The sequence below is a fragment of the Elaeis guineensis genome, chromosome 13 (assembly GCF_000442705.2).
Source record: "Elaeis guineensis isolate ETL-2024a chromosome 13, EG11, whole genome shotgun sequence".
Taxonomy (NCBI): domain Eukaryota; kingdom Viridiplantae; phylum Streptophyta; class Magnoliopsida; order Arecales; family Arecaceae; genus Elaeis; species Elaeis guineensis.
The window spans coordinates 23,387,969-23,408,171 of NC_026005.2; the positions used below are offsets into that span (position 1 = coordinate 23,387,969).

At 39.5% G+C, this 20,203-nt stretch overlaps 1 protein-coding gene and 1 pseudogene across 4 annotated transcripts; one reads left to right on the forward strand and one right to left on the reverse strand.

Moving 5' to 3' along the window:
• The first annotated feature begins 1,201 nt into the window (after positions 1 to 1,201).
• On the forward strand, positions 1,202 to 6,357 carry LOC105056234 (uncharacterized). Of its 4 annotated transcripts, XR_002165901.3 has the most exons (7): positions 1,208 to 1,679; positions 2,684 to 2,762; positions 2,892 to 3,219; positions 3,311 to 3,795; positions 4,726 to 4,983; positions 5,155 to 5,254; positions 6,105 to 6,268. XR_002165901.3 is itself a non-coding variant. In XM_073247849.1 (6 exons), exons 1-6 carry the CDS (start codon positions 1,265 to 1,267, stop codon positions 6,262 to 6,264), a joined length of 1,722 nt encoding a protein of 573 aa, XP_073103950.1. In that variant the 5' UTR covers positions 1,202 to 1,264; the 3' UTR covers positions 6,265 to 6,357. The 4 variants fall into 4 exon arrangements, 3 of the variants coding, with proteins under 3 accessions (XP_073103950.1, XP_019709892.1, XP_073103949.1); XM_073247849.1 differs by lacking the exon at positions 5,155 to 5,254 and having other exon boundaries at positions 1,202 to 1,679; positions 2,690 to 2,762; positions 6,102 to 6,357; XM_019854333.3 differs by lacking the exon at positions 5,155 to 5,254 and having other exon boundaries at positions 1,206 to 1,679; positions 6,102 to 6,357.
• A 1,535-nt stretch (positions 6,358 to 7,892) lies between these two features.
• The window catches only part of LOC105056249 (uncharacterized WD repeat-containing protein C17D11.16-like), a 76,254-nt pseudogene continuing 63,943 nt past the window's right edge, over positions 7,893 to 20,203 (reverse strand).

A 20,203-nucleotide genomic window follows, 5' to 3' on the forward strand; every position in this document is an offset into this window, starting at 1 on the left:
CCTGTATCCCCTTCTCTCGAGCTTCTTCTTCGACTAAAGAAAAGAAAACCCCTAAGGCCCGAGATCAAAGCAGCCTTCTCCTTTAGTTGAAAAGAAAAAAAAAACTCTGAGGCTCATGATCCGACTCGGAAGCCCGAAGTTCGAAATAGAGCAGACTCAAGCCTAGGAAGGAGGCCCGAAGATAGGACAAGACTGGGCTTGGGCCTGAAAAGTTATTATTATCCTTTGGACTAAGCCCGGCTCGGCCCACCCGATAAGCAGGTCTACTCAAGGCATCAGTTTAAGAATCGGAGAAAAGTTTTAGGTTGCATTTGGTGCATCACCAGGCAATCTTGGAAGGTAATGTGGATCGCCTTCAAGATAGATTACCGTCATTAGATTGCCAATAATGTTGATTACTATATTTGGTACACACAGATAACGTTGCAGTAAAATTACTGAAAATCTTGATTAACATGTTCGGTATGACAATCAAATTATCGATAATGTGAAATCAAATTTTCAAAATATCCTCAATAATTTTATCCTATTGCTCTTCTTTTTCTCTGGTGAGAAGTAACAAGAATGATATGGATGTGGTAGTGGCGCAAGAAATGACGAATCGAGGGATGTAAGGAACCGCGAGCACTAAGAGATGGGGAGGGGGTGGGCTCGTGTAGAGCTATTGGGGTGGTGGAGATGGGTGTGGAGTCATGGGGGGTGGTGGGGGAAAAGGTAGAAGAGCCACAGGCAAGCAAAGGGAGATGGAAGAGTCATGGGCCGAGGGTGTACATGAAGGGGGTGGGAGAGGGTTAGGCAATAGGTTTTGTTTGATTTTTTTTGAAGGATAATTTTATCCAAAATTTTTATTGCAACATTGTCAAAAAAATGATAATTTAGATAGCCATCCCTTTTAAAGTAAACTAAATTATCATCCAAAAAATATATCAAATATAGTAATTTAAATTATTATATTAAATTATTAATAATCTGAATAAATTATCAACTACCAATGCAATCTTTGACGGTGGCTCATGGGATAAGCCGGCAATGTACTTGTCGAAATTAGTTCAAAGTAGTCGGGAACATGGTGTAATTTTTAAGTCTTTGCAGTTGAAATAGGTTCGCAACCAACTCGATTCGTGACAAAAATAATGCGGAGGGGATTATATTCGTCATGTCATTTGCGAATGGTGAATTATTACAGAAAACACCTGTCATAATCTTTGTATTAGAGGTAAGCCCGGAGTGAGCTTACATACTCGTTTCGAGCTCGGGAGGAAGAATGGCTTCCGTTGCTTCTGGAAACCCTAGGCCGTGGCGGTTCACCTGGGAAGCCCTAGCCCACATCCCGACCCTCCGCCTCTATCTCTTCCGCGCGGGCTTCGATCCCTCCGCCCGATGCTCGACGCTCAGAGCCTCCCTCCGCTTCGACGAGTCCGTTCTCCTCGTCTCCTGGACCGACGAGGAGGAGGGGAATCGAGATGTTTCTCTCAGGGTTCCGGTTCCTAGGGTTTTGATCGATCCCGGATGCCCCGTAGATTGCACGGCCAAGAGCGACCATATTGCGATCAAGCTGGTCTTGGTCCTTCCCGTGGACCATCCGGTCGTGGCGAATTGCCGTGGGGTTATTGATTCGGCGGGGGAGGAGGTGGGGGACCGGTCTCCGGATCGGTTGCTTCCACTTTCTCTGGATTCTGGTGAGTTAGAGCAAGTTTAAAGTTCTCTCTTCTACTTTGAATGGTTGCGGCACATTGATTAAAAATCTCATTTTGAATTCTATATATTGACAGAAGTTTCGTTCTTTGATGTGGGATGCATAAAATTTTGATTTGGAATCAGTTGTAATTGGCTGTAGGATGTACTAATTCGTAACAGAGAAGGAATGTTAAAGTAAGATCTTGGTTTGTCCAGCATTTTGTTATCACATTATTAGAAGAAAAAGAAAAAAAACACGGGGGGACAGGAAGGAGGAAGTGGAATACTGATGTTTAGTCATGTCCAATGAGCTTGGCCTCCATCTTTTTTCTTTTTTTAACATTTTTCCCATCTGTTTGTTGTTTTGTTTCTTCAAATATCAATGAATACAATGTTAGTTCTTCAAACAACAGAAACTGCTCTATTGATTAATGGAGGTTTTTAGGTTGTGCTTTGTGAGGACTTGTATGTTGTGTGTATTTGGTGCCACATCAATTAAGGTAGCCAAGGAACCCAAATAACATCTTTCAGACAGCCTATTTGGGATAGATCTTGAATGGTTATAAATGGCATCAGAGTGGATCTGGTCCATGGCCCATTGAACTAGAGGACACTGTAGCACGAGCCTGTTTGGATTGACCACAAGTTGATCATGGTATTTATGATTGCATTTGTAGTACTTGTGATTAGATTTAAATAGATTTGAACCCTTAGTCCAACAAGAATGTTAGGGCTTAAATTGAGAGAGTATGTGAGGACTTGTACCAACATGTATTTAGTTCATATTGATTATATACTGGATAGATTTTGGATGCTTATATAGAGTCAAGGAACACAAATAACACCTTCCGACTAGCTTGTTTGGATGAGATCCTTGGTTGTTATATGCTCTGGATAGTTTGACTTCGGTGGACAAAGGGTAGATATATTATGATTTTGATTAAATACTTTCAAATTTTGCTTTCTCATATTCTTTGTCTCTATGTCCTTGAATAATGTGATTCAGATATAGGGAAACTTTCTGCCGAAGGTGTACATTTCTTTTGCAAAGCATGCTTGACAAAGCTGACCAGGCAACCTCTCAGGTAGAAGTTGACAGTTTTGCAACTGTTGCAGTGTAACATGCTATGTAACCATTTGCCATCATAACTTGCTCTTTTAGTTGCATAATTAAATCAAACACTTATGTGAATTTTCATTTTTTTTTTTATCAGATGCTTTGTGGAAATGCCATCAGTGAATTGGCGAGAGGTCGCTGACAATTGGTTTGGGGCATGCTGTTGTTCTTTTGGAGGTATAAGTGAGAAACTAGTGTCTCAATACATCAACTCTTATAATTGTGCAGAGGGAACCTGTCTAGTAGATGCTGCTTCAGTTATCATCTGCAAGGATGACCTTCAGGATTATACATTTCAACAGTGCTCAGAGGAGAACTCAGAGTGGAAAAAATCAGATTTGATGGAAAATAGTGTAGCCGATGCATTGAAAGAAGGCACCTGTGGGAATCTCTGTGAAGACATTCCTCATTGTGCTGCTCACAAGGTAGGAAGAGTGGATTTTGATCTTGGAATAGAATCATCTGGATATAAAAATAGTACTAATGTCTTGTCTTGCCCATTGCTTTCCTTGTCAGCCTGCTGTGGCACCTACATCATTTTCCAAGGAAACTACTTATCTGGCTCAACCTAGCTTGGATGAGACTCATAGTGCCAGAGATGTGGATCTGTTGAAGCTTAACTTAAAGCAATGCTCAGATATTCATGGGAACCCTCTTCCAGCTTTTGTTGAGGGGACATCCAAAGATCATTGCCATTGTTGTGAAGATAAAACAAATTTTTTGTTGAATTTTCATCATGGAAGATCTGCACTTGGCGTGTCAATAGCACCTACGAAATCCCAGATAGACAATAGTCATCTTGGAGGGGGTTTTATGACTAGAACCTCCAACCTTTTGAATGATATGGAGTGGATTGAATTCTCATGCAGGAACTGCTTATCTCCTCTTGGGTCTTATCCTTATTCTAAAAGCAAAAATGTTCTCGCAGATGGTGGAATTCGACTATTTAAGTGTTATATTTCTACTTGTGTTCCTGCTGGTGGACCTCATGACATATTCAGGTCAGTTTCTATCAGATCTTAGATATAAATTCTAGTGTCTGTCTTTGAACAAGAATCATTAAGTTTTAACTAGGTACGTAGGTTATAGATGTTGAGTGGGAAAATCTCATGATGGTATCTATATGCCCATTCATGCTACATATGAACATCATGCTGGTTTCAGAAAGTTTCTCGGCTTGCTGCTTGAAAGCGGTAGAGAAGAATGAAGAATGGGGAAAAAATTCAGTAATGTTGGATATCCAACAATTTTTAAAAATTCTGCAAGTAATAAATTACTTCAGGAAAGGTTTGCTATGTAGTGTATAAAGGTGCAGCTTGATGGTGCTTTCCAGCAAGCACTTGTCCAGCAATCAAGGCCAAGCAAGATGATGGATTCTTGGGAGTAAAGTGAAAAGGGGACAGAAGATGATGGACATGTACGATATTTTCAGAGAAAGATGTCCTATTTGGAGCCTTTAAAACCCTATTAATAAAGTTGTAGTATTGATCTAAAAAGTTCTAACAATTGATGCTAAAGTGCATGAATGCAAACATGCAATATTTGCTTATATATAACTGGATATATGCATATGATTCATGTCAGCTATTATTTATTTTTCGATACTATGCTGAAATGTTTATAACCATCTTTCTGTATCTTAATTCTTCCTATTGGGTGCTAAAATTAAGATCAAATATGTGACTGTTAGTGGTCAATATAACTCAAGCATATAAGGTGATTCTAATTCTTGAATGCAACGGAAGTCATCCAATAAAAGTATGATCAAAGAAATTCTGTAGTGTAACTGCAATAGGCCAGCTTGTTCTTTGTCTTATTATGAAAACTTGAGAACAATGAAATATTGTTGACTTCTCATTTGGTTCCTTATTCTTATAGACATCTGAAAACTTGTTTGACACTGAAAATATTATCTTATTGACAAACTACAGGAAACACACGTTGCAAAGAGTCTTTGTGCATCTGCTGCTTGAAAGTGCAGAAGATGAACTTTCATTCCGAACAGTTGTCAAGGATATGAGAACTAAATATCCAATGCTGCAATTGGTCCTTTTAAGTTCAAAGGCCTGGTGCTCTTCTAGCTGCTGTTCTGAAAATGTTAAAAAGGGACCATTTCATGCATCAGATCTGCAACCTGTTGTCAAGGTGTTGTTTTCAGAATGTAGTACTGCATCAGAAGTCAGTTCAAGGTATTATGTTTTTCTTCTTACTTTTTCCCTGCTTTGTGCTTGCTGTCTAACTTATTAGATTGAATCAAGAACATGGAAGGTTGTATTTATTCATCCATCACCGAAAACTATGGCATAGATTATCCTTGAATCAATTAAATAAACAATGTTGAGTCCTTTTTATGATTCCAGATGAAATTGCAAATTAGCCTATACCCTAGTTGCACCCATCCATTTGGGAGGAGTTTCTGGATTAGGACCTTGAGAGGTGGTCTCCAAGTGTTCATCGCAGGTAATTCTAAGCCAGAGCTCCTGCCAATTATAATATTGTGTGTGTGTGTGAGAGAGAGAGAGAGAGAGAGTATGATGGTGGTGATCATGAAATTTACATTAACAGTATGTACTGATTATAACTGGTAATTTCTTGGTGAACAAGATGCCTCTTTTTTGTATTGCTCATCTTGCAAAGCAGACACTGTAATAGCAACTTTGTCTCTCACAATGTTCAGGAGCATAGCTGGAGGATGACTATTTTAGGGCGATAACCTATTTCATTTCTGTTTTCTTTTTCAATGACCAATTTCTGATACGGACCATCTCGTTGTGCATACTCAGTGCCAAAGATGGCTGCATAGAGGACTTTTGTGTTGCAATTATATTATAGAGAAGATTCCTAGAAAAATATAATTTCTAATTTGGATTTTGATGAAATGGATCCACCTCAGTTTGACTTTACCGAACAGTCTTCCTGCATTACTTCCCTAATTGGACCAATTCTATTGTTTCCTTATGTATCACTGTGCGAGGGTGGGAGAGAGGGGGGGAGGCTGGGGAGCTATTCCATATCTAAGTTGCATAATGAAATAGATATAGGCAATGATAGGGCTCGAATTCAGCAGGAATGGTGAAAGGATTTAGATTGCTTAACGAAAAATAGCTGCATGTAAGGGCTTTTAGTTTTAGCAGTGTCTTATTCTAGACATCCAGAAACTATATCACCCATAACATGGTCATTGCAGAAAGTCTTGTACAAAGTTCTGTTTGCTAGAAAAGGATGAAAATTATCTATTTATTATATTTCCTGGTCCTTCCATATGTTGTTATGTTTCTGATATTGTCCTTTTTCTTACATCTACAAGCAGGCAAATTGAGGATTGGTCAACCAGAAATCATGCTGAAGAATTGTATATGATGACGCATCCAATAGAAGAACTGACCAAGTACCTGAATTCAGCTGTAGATAAACTACCACCATCTTGTTCCTCTTTGCAAGGAATGTATTTATCAACGTTGGAGAGGTAGCAAATATTTGAGTTTGACAGAACTGTAAACTTCAAAACCATTCACTTGCTGCCATCTGATGATATAAATAGTTTACAATATGTTACTTGGCAATTGAAATCTTCCATTCTTGCATTTGGCTTTTTAAGTCCGCAAAATCTCTTTGGAGAGAATAATCCAGTCTCTCCATTCACAAGTAGATGCTGAAAGAACACTAACTCTGTTGATGATTGGGTCTTTGCTTATCTTCCTCTTGTAGATGAGCAATCCTCGTGAGATGTCAACTTCTTGACAGGGTTGAGTCTTTAGGTCTTCTGATGACATCGAAAATGCCACTGCAAGCTTCTTGGTATGTTGATGTCAGTATTTTTCTTCCGCCATATTGTCCAGGTTTTTGTTTGTTTTGGTGGTGTAATTTACCAGCAATTAGGGATGGCAAAAAATCTAAATAGCTGTTGGTTTAAGCTTGATCTTAAGCTAAAACTTGAACCACCAATCCAGGCTTGAAATTTTAGTCAAGCCAATAATAAACCCGGTTAGACTTGAAGGTACATGCATGCATATATATATATATATATATATATATATATATATATATATATATATATATATATATATATATATATATATATATATATATATGTATATATGTGTATATATGTAAATGTATATATATGTGTGTGTGTGTGTGTGTGTGTGTGTGTGTGTAGTTGCTGGATCTTAGATCCATGGGTCCACAATATTAAGATCTTGCCACAATATCAAGATGTTGCTGGATCTTAGACCCATTGGTGCACAATATTAAGATCTTTCCACAATATCGAAATGTGGAAATTAATTTGATTACGATTTAGGTGGGGCAAAAAATCTGAACAGCTCGAGCTTAACTCGGGCTCGGTCACTGAAAAGCTCAGTTTAAGCCCTATTTGAAGCTATATGAACCAAGCTTGTACTCAAAACCTAGGCTTGAAATTAATTTCAAGTGTAAGCCAAAAATAGACCTAGCGGATTAACTGCTGGAGAAGTTGGACGAACCGGGCGTAAAAGGATGGAGAAATGAACACATCATTCATGAGGAAACCTTGTAGCATGAAATAGAATAGGCTTCTGCATTGACGAAACCATCAACGTGACGTTTTGCTGAAAAGCCCGCCAACCATTCAAGCACCGGTGGCATGGCAACAACCGCCAACCATTCAAGCACCGGTGGCATGGCAACAAGCCAGAAACCAACCCACTTAACCAGAAGAAAATACAAACGCACTTAACAAGAAGAAAATATTCTCTGGTTCACCTAATCGATCTTGCATGAAGAAATTAAGAGACAAAAAATACCACACCTCCAGCACTGCCTTCCGATTTGTGTATTTTCATGGAACAAAAAGGGTAGCAGCAGCTACATACAGCCGGCACAGGTTGCAATGAATTGAAGTCCATATATTAATAAAATAATGGAGAAAAGATTAGATAAGAAGCAAAAGAGCAGAAACAAATGAATCACTGAAGATACGAATAGGAATAAATTTGCAAAACCCATTTCCAAGAACATCAGTCAAAATTGCATATTTTCCCTATAGTTTTATTTCTCCAAACCCGAAGTCCACCATCCACAACATAGATGCAACAGTGCAAAGCAGAAGGGTTAACGCTCAGCTGCTGGCCCCGGATCTAGACCTGCCGAAGCTACGAACAACACCTGGATCACTTAAGGTGTCCCATACCTGCCAAGATTACAATACAGTAGTTTGGGTAAAAATTAAGGAATGGGGGTTACATTAAAATGGATTGGGGAGATTTATGCTTGCCTGCAATTTTCCCTTGGAACCTCCAATGGCTAACAAGAACGGGCTGTCCTCTGAAAAGGATATAGAGAAAATAGCTCCCTGATAAAATTGAAGTACAGCAAGGGTCATACTACAAACTAAGCCATGAACATTAGAATGAACCTCAACAACAATCAGAGGAGAAATTCTAGTTGCATCCTGATGTTCTTGTGCTGTAATTTCCTCTTGTGGGTAACGATTAATAGAATCAAGGACGTATTGCACTGCATGATCAAATGTCGGACACAAGCAACTGTGCATTGTTAACGAAGTGTTTGAGATTATACTGAGGTTAAAAACCACTGTATTGAGATGATAATCAGTTACAGTAAAATGTTGCTTTAAACAGGGGAAGCGAGTGTAGATGCACACAGGTACGCATGTGCAAGTAGACATGTGCGCACCCAAAAATGCATCTGTGTACACACACATCCACCAACATTCAAAATGCACATGGATACATTTTATGTATCATGAAAACTGCAAAAATCTCCAAAACACTCATTTATCTATAACAACATACAAAGATAACAGCACTCTATCGGTGCTCTTCTCCATCAGTCTTCTCCCATTTTTTCTTACTAATGCTAGAGCCTAAAAATGCAACCATCTTTTCTTTAACCTCTCTTGGGCAAGACTGTCTCAATGCAAGTGCAATATTTAGTCTCTCAAATTTCAACAATTTACCCTATGAGGTATTTTGCACAGATCAAGACCCTTGCTATCTACATAAATAAAACAATGATGATAAAACAGGCAACCATGTTTCTACATCAAATGCTCGTATCAATTAGATATATACTGCAAGTGATGCGATCGGAGCCATCCATAAATCAGTCAAGTTGCAATGCAAGTGTGCCGAATGTTAGTGTCATGTCAATAAATAACACATTTGTATACAAGATATAGAGTTCCACTCAACCACGTAAATAGGTACATGCAAAAGCAAATCTATGATATAACATAAAGACATGTCGGGCTTGTTTCAGCTTTTGCTGTTGGATTTTCTCTGGATCAGCTGAAAACATACCCCTACTTAACAAATCCAATCACCATTGGAATGCATGTGTACATGCTAATATAAATACAGACCTTAAAGCCTCAGAAGCATAAATTCAATTCCTTTATTCTATATGAATAGAAGGCAGTTGACTGGTTGTACCAAACAAATAAAACTTTGTGCAAGACTTGCAGCTTTTGGATTTGTAGATGCAACACAAGAAGGCCGGTTCTCTTATATGTCCCAGAGTTTCGCCTGCAATATATGCAAAGGTGAGAATTGGCAATATATCACACAATCAGCTGGGGAAGCATAAGGATTTCCCTTCCTACCATTTTATCTATAGAAGCGGTAGCAAGAAGCTGCGCAGAAAATGAGTAATAAGTATTCCACTATCAAACCTTAGTTCCTTTTGCTCTCTACCAACCATACAGAAGGATGAATATAAGAACATACATTAGGAGCTGATGGATTATAAGAGATTGAAGAAACAGCTTTATCATGTGCATGAAGGGTGAAATGGGCCAGAACTTGAATCAGATGCAGTCGCCCGGATATCAAAACCTTGGACTGTACCATTCTCGAGACTGACCTGAAGCACATTAACCATGTTAGACTCCAGATGAAGAAGAAAACAAGCAAACGATTTAGACATTAAATATTCATCCTTCTGAACGCCTCATTACTCTATTCACTAGACATGATCGTTGCAAGGAGTTTCTCACCAGTTATCTTCCATTGGTGCAACTTGAACACAAACCACAAAATGTTTCTATCACATATGGATCACTGAGACACAGCAAAACAGAGTAACAGACAGTAGTGCTGATGGGATTTTGGTAATGCCACTCATTCTTTTCATATAAGAACCTAGACCAATAGGTGGGACTGTTGTTTCAGAGTGCCCCACATCTCCCTTACCAAGTTATAACAAAACTTGTACCCATCCTACGGTAAACTTCCATAGGCTAAAGCAATAATATGATAAACCATCCACAGAAACTCCACAAACGAGTGTTCATTATGTGGGTCCCATGCCAAGCTCTCAACATCAGCTGTTACAGACCACTTGTTACTAGCATGCTCACTAGACCTCATATCCATCCGCACTTCCTGGAAAATTACAAAAGATTAGTTTAGAGCAATATCATGCAGCATTGAGAGAGACAGTTTCGACCATTTACTTTTTGGCAGGATAGTTTAGACCGCTAGTTAACATAACACAATATTGTTATAATTTTTCTCAAATAATTTCTCTGGTAGAATGTCAGCATGTTAATTTGCAGGGAGCTATCATTTACACGTATTTAACATAAGCAATTCTTAACAAAAGCATAATAAAATTTTAGACCACCATCATATACACAGATTGCCTCCTATTTTCAAACACAAACTGATGTCTAAGGAGATGACTCATTTAGAGAACCAAAAGATAGCCTGAAAGGCACTGAAAAAGCATATTGCACACATGATTTCTGAAGCCTTGTAGACAAATTATCATATCAAGAGAATGTTTTTATTTTCTAATCCAAATTCACCATTAATGAGAATGATTCATCAAGAGGACTATTGTTACCATGGAAAACATATTGAGACAGCATTTTATGCATAAAATCGCTGATGCCTCATAGATGCAACAAAATCAATCTGTATTATTTTCAGAATTTTACTTTTGCACTAAGAAAGTGAAGTTCTATGCAATGAATGGGCAAATTGGTAAAATGAGCATGTCACCAAAACATAAAATGGAAACAAAAACATATGGTTTCTCTACAAAATGTACTTGCAAATATGTCATGGCTTTCTCTGGTATCCAAGCAAAAAAAAAACTACCACACCAATCTCAGCAAAGATCAACGTATAGCAGTCTTGGTCAAATTTTAGTAGGAACACATGAACCATTTGGATATGGTAGATCATCACAGTGCCTTTAGGGGTTGACAGCAAAACTCATCAATGGCCTAAAAACACAGAATGACAGCTAAGACCAGGTGAAACACAAGCACATGTGGTTTATGCTGCTACCAAGTTGCATTGAGATATAAGATATATTGCCATGCATATGATGGTCTGGCATGAAGCATAAAAGAAAAAGTGATCCATTACCATAATAACTGATTTATCAAAAGATCCACTGAGAAGTACTTCTGGTGAATGCTGGCTCCATGTAACCGCTTGAACCAACAAGATGTGTCAAGAGAGTTGATCAGGTTGTACTTCTGAAAGGTTTTATAAATATCATAACTTTGAGTATGCCGATGGAAAAAAGATCAGGTTGACAACTACTTACTACATTGGTAAACTAGTCCCATATAGTGAAAGGTAGGAAGAAGTAGAAAGGTCTTTCCAAAAACAAAAGGTTTATGGTCCAATTAATCCAACTAACATGCAGAACAACCAATCTGTGGATGGCCAACACCAAGAAAGATATTTCGGTCAGTACCACCCAAGGTTGGGATCTTGCATATATTCTACCAGTGACCAAAACCCATCAGGAAATACCAAGTAATATCATAGACATAACAATATAGTAGTTGAAAGATAACTAAGTCCAAGAACCAAATTGACTCAGCTGATCAAGTCCCAAACTGAAGGACTTAACTGCACCTACTTGATTCATAACCAGCTGAACAAGCCTAGTTTTGGATCCAATTATTAGAAAAATTGCTGATCTCTCAACCACTGTTTATCAGACTTTGAACAGTATTTAATTAAAAACCTTATAAATAAGCACCTATTTAAATCAAGACTGGCCTACACTTGTCCACATCTCAGTGGCCTACACTTGTCCACATCTCAGTGGCCAGAGACTTCAATCAGCTATCATAGCAACTTTGGAAACTTCCCCAAAACATGAAATGACCCTCATTCCTCAAATACTTCGTGACTTCAAAGTATTTTAAAAATATCAGCTTCCTTGACCTGCACCAGCTCCCACTCCTTGTTCTCACATTTAAGGTCAACATGAGCAATATGGAGACCATTCTTAGTCCAAATCTGACCAAATACATTTATAGTCCTACAATCCTCGAGATGCCTATCATGTGGGGCCACTTAATAGGTAATTGGATCCACTTGGACTAGGGTAAGAAATATTAATTATATTAAATTCATATACTCTACAATTTAATACCAATTTCATAGGGAAGTTTGATGATAAACGGTTGGAACCATTTAGATATACAAATAGATAATATATAGAAACAATTTATGAGACACATTTTAAGTACTAGGATTGAGAAATTTAACTCATTTAGGTATTCATCAAATAAGCCTTCATATAAAATGTATAATTTTATGTTTGCAATGTATCAAACTGCCGGACAGGGTAACTATGGTCACCTACATGTTTCAAGAGCCTTGCCCAAGATGCTAGGCCATATTTTAAAACCCAAAGAGCCTGGTTTCAAAATCTCAGACATATTTTCAAAAGGATTAATAGATGAGTAGAAAAGAACCTAAAGGATCTCAAGAATCTCTGAGATCATCTCAACTACCTAACTATTAGAAATTTTCCTATATGGTTTAATAGTGTTAAACTCACGTTAAAACATATCATGTGCATATATAAAATTGATGGAAGATCTTAAGGGTTAAAGTGAACTTTAATATATATATATATATATATATATATATATATATATATATATATATATATATATATATATATATAGATTGACAGTATTTTTTTCTACAGAATAAGTGAACATAAAAAAATTAAAAAAAAAAAAATTGTCAAAAAAAAAAAGGGTCACAAGAAGATGGAGAGCACAAGGAAAGAGAAATGGATTAAAGTATTCAAAATATTGACTGCACCAAATTTCTGTGTTCTTTATATTATAAAAGTATTCAGCACTTGCACTAGCTAGGCCATTCCTAAAACACAAGACAAGCGCGAATATTAATATAGTAAAGAATAACACATCGACCGACAAAGAATCTGCATCGTCAACAATACATGTGCTTACCTCACCTCCTTGTTCTATGCCAGACCAAGTACAGAGTCTCTATGACTGCCCTTTTTGTACTTAGTTGATGTCTACAGGTGCAAATCCAAATAATCAGTTAATAACCATAATGCCAATGGGCCTCCATGCAAGCTCATTGTCAGTAAAAATCCACACAAAATCAGTTACAAGCAAAAAGAATGACATCCAAACTACTAAAATTTAACACATTATCTGCAACTTCAACAAATCCACGTTCATATTTCATGCTTATGTACAATTTTCCAATGTTTCGATGTCAATGATAAAATCATAAAAGTTAAGTTCACGTCAAATATCTGCATACTTAAACAGTATATCAAAGGATAGTTCTAGTAAAATCTAGGAAGCCACATGGCTATCCTTTTCTTACTAAATAAAGTCATTGCTGAAAATGTTGATGCCAATCAATACACAGATAAACCACAAGATTATATGTAATCCTCAAAAAAAGATGCTGGAGGAGAATGATTATCATTATGCAGTAATAATACATAGCAGGAAAGCACATTTAGAAGCAGATGAATACCATTAATCAAATTTCGATGCCATGAAAATATTCTTTTTCAATAGTAACTTATGGCATACCTTTCTACCTCCTTTCTTTCTCTTTGAAACACCTCCCAATTCCATAAATGGTTTCACCTCATCAACCTGTGAAACATAAAGCACAGAATATCGATTTTATAAGTTATGTATGTTGCCTCATCTTCAAAGGACAGAAACAAAAATATTTATTTGAAAATACCAAGTATTATAAAAAATGACATCAAACAACAAGATTCTGATTATAATAGACATACAAGGTCAAGGTCCCATATTTCAATAGCAGGTTCCATTGAGCCCATAGCCATTAAATTCCCTGCCGATGTCAAGACCAAGGACAGAACTATTATCAGGTTCCAAGGATATGATCAGATATTATCTAATTAGAGTTCCATGCTCAGTCCACTATGAGAGGGATCACATTTAAAAAGGCAGGTGAAAGACAAGGCTACTTTTATCACCACTTTTAAGCTTACAATCAAGCCAAGCTGTGCAGAGGGGTAAAGCTGGAAGGATGACATCCTGATTGTTGCGGCCAAATTCCCGATGTGCCTACCTCCACTCGAGAGCAACCTGCAAAACAACATCCGCACTGATGAAAATTATTTCCAACGGAGATTCTCCGATGCTTAAATTAGAAATAGAGAGTTGGTTGAACAGTAGTGAATTCAAATTAACAGAGTTTCTGCCTTTAGAATTGACTTACCATCTCTGTTCATTTATCTCTCTTTTATAGGCAAGCGATCGGTAACTGTCTGTGGCGGTTATGCATGTGGGATCCCACTTATTCCGGCATTGTGATGTCATGGAGTGGGCAATTAATGCCTACTTAGTGGGTAGTTAATGGCCTAATCATGGAAGTAACCGTTAAACGCTTATTGGGCTGATGGTTTCTGATAAGCCAACTGAGGATCAGTGATGCCGATTGGTAGTCGGTGTTGTCAATATTATGTCGAAATTGTCGAGTGTGTCACCGATAACATGGTAGATACCAATCGAATGTCAATTAGGCCTGCCAATGCCGACTTGATATCAAGATATGTTGATGGTGTCATGAAAGGCTGATTAGAAGTTACCAATCAGCATTCGATCATTGAACCCATCGACAGTCAGTCATTCGATAATCAGCTTGACCATTATCAGTCAGTATGAATGGTTATAAGCTGATAGGTATTCAGTGTTGATATCACTAAGCAATTGGTGTGTTGAGTTGCTGACTTTCTTGACCATTCGGGTGGAGATCGATCGGCGACACGTAGTCAGATGCCGCAGTCGAGTCAGAGATATCGTCGTCGAGTGTGAGTTGGGGTAGCAGAATCGGTTTTCCCAACAGTTGCCCCCCACTCCCTAGTTCAAGGTGACTTGATACATTGGACAATGGGAGTATCTTCTATTATGATTTGGCACTGAATTCTGCGGTCACTTTGGCTACTGGTATTTATGTTTTTTTTGAAAATTGAACCGTCAGCCATTTTGTTATTTCGAAGGTCGTGTAATTATCATTAAAGTATCACTTCGAGGAGATGGTTATTTAATGTTACAGGTGACTAGACGGTGGAAAGATATGACTTAATTTGATTTTAGCTGGTCGGGCGCTACCATACGTCGAATGGTTGTTGGCCCCTAACGATTCATGTGGATTGTGCCTTCGTGTCACGATCTGACAGTCGGTGCATCGAGAAGTCCGAACACTGTATGATTCAGATGATGCCATGTGTCAAAATCTAGAGGAGCCTTGATTTACATGAAGTCATCTCAGCCATTGAGAGGCCTATATAAGGTCTGTCGTCCCTATCATTTGGATCTTTTGCTACGATTGAGAAGCATGCTTCTGCTGCGACAGAGAACTGGGTGCTGTGGTTGTAGGGAGTTATTTTCTTCTTCCTTCTTCAGGTTTTCTAGAGTTCAGTCTTGCTTTCAAGTTCCTTCATCTTCCCTTCATTCTTTGTTATCTTTCTTTTTCTCTGATAATGACTTCCGATAGGAGTAGGAAGGGTAAGAAACTGGTAGATGGACCTGCAGAACCTCCTCAAGATAGTCAATCGGGTGATTCGGTTGACAATTTCCTTCTAGGTCCAGATGTGGAAGTTTCTTCCTTGTCCGAATTCGATGTCGTTCAGCTCTGGGAGCAGTACCATATCCTGAATCAGTTCTGACTTTCAGCACCTGGTCTGAGTGGTTGGATGAATTCTCTTCCTCCCGATCAGGTAGCGGCTTATGTGGAGGACCTCTGAGCAGGTTTTCACTTTTTGATTCTAAAGTTTGTCTGGAATCTATTCGATTATTGTGGGATCTGTCTAGCTCAGTTAGCACCGAATGGTATTTGGCTTATCATTTTCTTTGCTCTGCTCAACCATCTTTTCCTGACCAACCCTCATCCGTCACTGTTTCGAATATTTTTTGCTCTCCAACCCCATCCTAAGGCCAGGGATTGGTGGTTTTTTATTTCGAGACAGGATCTTTGACTTATCTCTGACCTTTCTTCTTCCATCCATGGATGGAAGAATGAATTTTTCTTCGCTTCTTCTCCATCGGCTTGGAGTTTTCCCTCTGCATGGGAATATCCCAGACTAGGCCTGAATGATAATGACCAGATAGACATCAGTGATTGAGAAGTCTTCCTCCGATTGAAGGACATGGAGGTCTCTGAACAATGGGAGCTGTTGATAGTAGGGGTGTAATTCGGTGCAGTTTGGTTTACACTGCATCGAATTATACCAAACCAAAAAAAATCAAATAAGAAAAAAAAGATACCGAATCGAATCCAAAATTAACAAAAATCGAACTGCACTGAACCGAATTATTTGGTTCGATTCAGTGCAGTTTATTCGGTGCCACCGGCACTCATCGGACCCAAGGTTGATGCCCCCCATGTGGGTCGGCCGTGCACTCCCCCACAGCACCCCACACCCCACCATTTGCTGGCAGTTTCCCAGCTCACACAGCCCCACGATCGATAGCACCACTGCTGTCAGCCAGAGCATCTCCCCGTCGTCAGTGAACAGCCGCCCCCACTGCTCTCGCATCCCCGCAGTGAACCCCATCGCTGTGGACCCCATCATGGCCAAGAGTGCCATTGAGACCGCGACGGAAGTGCGGGTGTAGGCCGGGCTATTGGCACCCAGCTCATTGCCAACCTCGGTGGAGACGTCGAAACTGAGGGAGGAGGGGAAGATGTAGACAAGGGTGGTGATTTGCATCCGAACGTAGCTAGGTGTAGTGAGGCAGGCTAGGAGAGCCTAGCCAGAGAGGCACTCACACGTGGGGCACCGCCATGTGGATTTTGGGTCACCACGGAGGTGGAGGATGAGGAAGAGGAGGGCAAGGTTGGAGGCAGCAGAGGCCATTGTGAGCTGGGCATACTGAAGCGAAGGTGCGAGATGAGGAGGATGTTGCGTAGGATCCGGTACCATAGGTGTAGCAGAAAGAAAGAAGAAACAAAATAAGAAATACAATACAAATACGTGGCTTGACCTCAAACCTACCTTCACGAGATGTGCAAGCTTCATTATGAGAGAATAAAACATAATTAATATAAAAAAACTCATCACTTAACCCTTGTACAAAAGTCTCTCAATAAAAAATCTCAAAACTCTAACAAAAGCTCTCTAAAATCTCTCTTGAAGTCTTTCTACCTTTAAGACGTCACTAGCTCTCCAATGCAATAAACAACTCGTCAATCGGAGCTATATAGGCTCCAGAATCTCAAAAATACTGTTAAAGTAGGAATATAGAGTCCTAATCAATCTTAAAACCATCCGTGGCCGTTCGATCATGATCGGCTCTCATCAAAGCCATCCAATCATGCAAAACAGCCTTTGATCTTGCTTGATCACACCCAGATTGAGTTCCAACTATTCGATCGTGATCGACTGCAAGCTGGACCGTCGGTTTGCATAAAAACTCCTCTGGACCATGCGTGGACCGCATGTTCGGTTCATACAGCCCCATGGACCGCCCAGCACCCCACGGTCCATGATGGACTATGCAAGAGTGCTGGGCCTGGGCGCTCACACGTGCTGGGCTGGCCCACACATGCACTAGTGCTGGGCCCACCTAGGTGCGGCCCCTGCATGCGTGCGTCTCCATCGGGCCCGATCGTGCCACGTCAGCCCACTGCCGACCTCTATTTGGGTTGTTTTTAAGCTCGTTGGACTCCATTCGTCATCCTGGACCTCATTGTGGGCTCAATATGGATCGAATCTTGAGACGTCAAATCTCAACAATTTCTATTTCGACTCGATATTCGATCTCCATCTATCTCTGAGAGCCTGTGATCCATCTCACCCCCATGCCCTGGGGTATGCTTGCTGTCTCATAGATGGGCAAACATGGAAGTCGAGCCAGCCGCTCGATCCTACCTCCATCATAGACGTGTCCACTCTGACCAAAGATCTGCTCGGAGAAATCTTTTGTGGCAATAGAAATCTCACCCTGTAATATCGCTTCTCATCCTCTCGAGTCTCCCATCTAGTGCCTGATCCACCTTCACTTGGAGCTCCACCTCACTCTGGGCTCCTCCTGGTTCCTGAAGCTCCACCTCACACTGGGCTCCCCGTCAGATAGTAATGTCCTCTCGTCTTCTTTGTTCTCTCCAGAATAATCCTATCGCCATGCAACATCTTGAGGATTCCTCCATCAACTACCATCCTGTAGCCTCTCGAATCCAGTCTACTTAGTGAGATAAGATTTCACCTGAAATTGGATATGTATCGGACCTCCCCCAATCTTCTCACTGCACCATCATGTGTCCTCCAGCTAACTATCCCGATGCCTATGATCGCACAGCTCGATCCATTTGGTAGATAAACAGTACCCTCACTGTTTTTCAGAAAGTCAAACTGCTCCTCTCTGCAACATACATGATAGATGTATGCAGAATCTAAAATCCACTACTTGAAAGAAGTAGATACCTCATCAGATATCTCTAAGACATCATCCTCTGACTCACTATCGGTTGTCGTTGTAGTAGCCCTCATTCGACCCCTGAGTTGAGGGCAATCTTTGGCTAGATGCCTCATCACACTGGTAACATTTGATGTTGCTCAAGTCTCTCATCTTGGACTTGGATGTGAGAAAATTTAGTGCAGGGGTAAAATGGTAATTTTAAAACTTTTTCAAAATCATGATTTTACAGTGAAAAAATATTAATTAATCTAATTAATTAACATGAATTAATCCTACACCAGGATCTAAATATGATATATAGCATGCATGCATTTAAATTTAAAATTTGAATTTGAACAATAAACACTTTATTGTAATGTGTTCAGAACACAATACCTTTGTGCGGATAGTAGATCGTCGTAATCTGATCACCGTCGGAAGAGTCTGATCATTGCGATGCAGCCACACAGTATGTCTGGCCTCTGTGGATCATCTACACGAAGCTCCCGATCTGATCGACTCCTCACGAGTGCTAGCTTGTTGTAGAGCCCTTTTGACGGCTGATGCTGATCGAACTCCTTCAATCGATGTCTGTCGATTCTTCGGATGCTCTGGATCATCAACAGATGTGCTTGAGAGGATGTTGAAGATCTCTCTGAGATTTTGTGGGCTCACGACACTCGTAGCTCACTTTCTCACTTTCCGAACCCCAGGCTAAAACTCTAGGGAACTCACCAGAAACCTTGCACCCACTTTTTCTTTCTTTTCTTTTTTTTTCTCTTGGAAGGATATGGACTCCTTCTCACGCACAAGACTTCTCACGCTCCAAAATTTTTCTCCAAAAATCTTCTTCTTGCACGCCCCACTCTTCTCCTCCTTTTATAACAACGTCAAACGTCTTATCCAAAAGAAAGGATAAAGATGAGTAATTGCACATTTGAATTCAAATCAAATTTTGAATTCAAATGGACACCAACTCATCCCTTATCCACTAAAGGCATGAGGCATGGCTTAAAATATGCATGGAGTAATTTCATGAGAAACTTTTTCTCATGTAATAAATGGGGCGTAAAAAAAGGGATAAGGCGCAAAGATTGATTGCCCATTCAAATTCAAACTTTATTTTGAATTTGAATGGCCAACCAATCATCCTTATCCATTCATATGGCACATTAAAGTGGGGTGTGGAGAGGGCTTGGCGTGAGGAAAAATTTATGAGAAGTTCCTTCTCATGAATTCAAATGGGTGCAATGGAAGTGAGGTGGCGCATGGAGATTGGGTCAAGGTGGTTTAATTATTTAAACCAACCTAATTGAACCAAATAAGTTAGGTCCAATTAGACTAATTTAAATTCAACTTAATTAGGATTAATTAGGCTCAATAAAATCTTAATCAAATCAAAAATTGACTAAGTCCAACTCCTGATCAAATCAGGGACCAAACCATCTTGACGATTAGGTCAACTCTTAACCTAATCGGGTCAAACCCAACTGAATCCAATTCAATTGGACTTGATCCAAAAATAATTACTCAATCAAATTGAGTTAATTAGCGATCAAATCACTAATTAAATCTCTCATAAATACTGAGTCCAAATTCGATAGGCAATCGGGCATCAGAATTCATCGATATGTAACCCTGATCGAAAAGTCCCAACCAGTGAGACTCTTGACCCCGGTACCCATAATATGTGAAACTCATGATCAGAGAATCCTGAT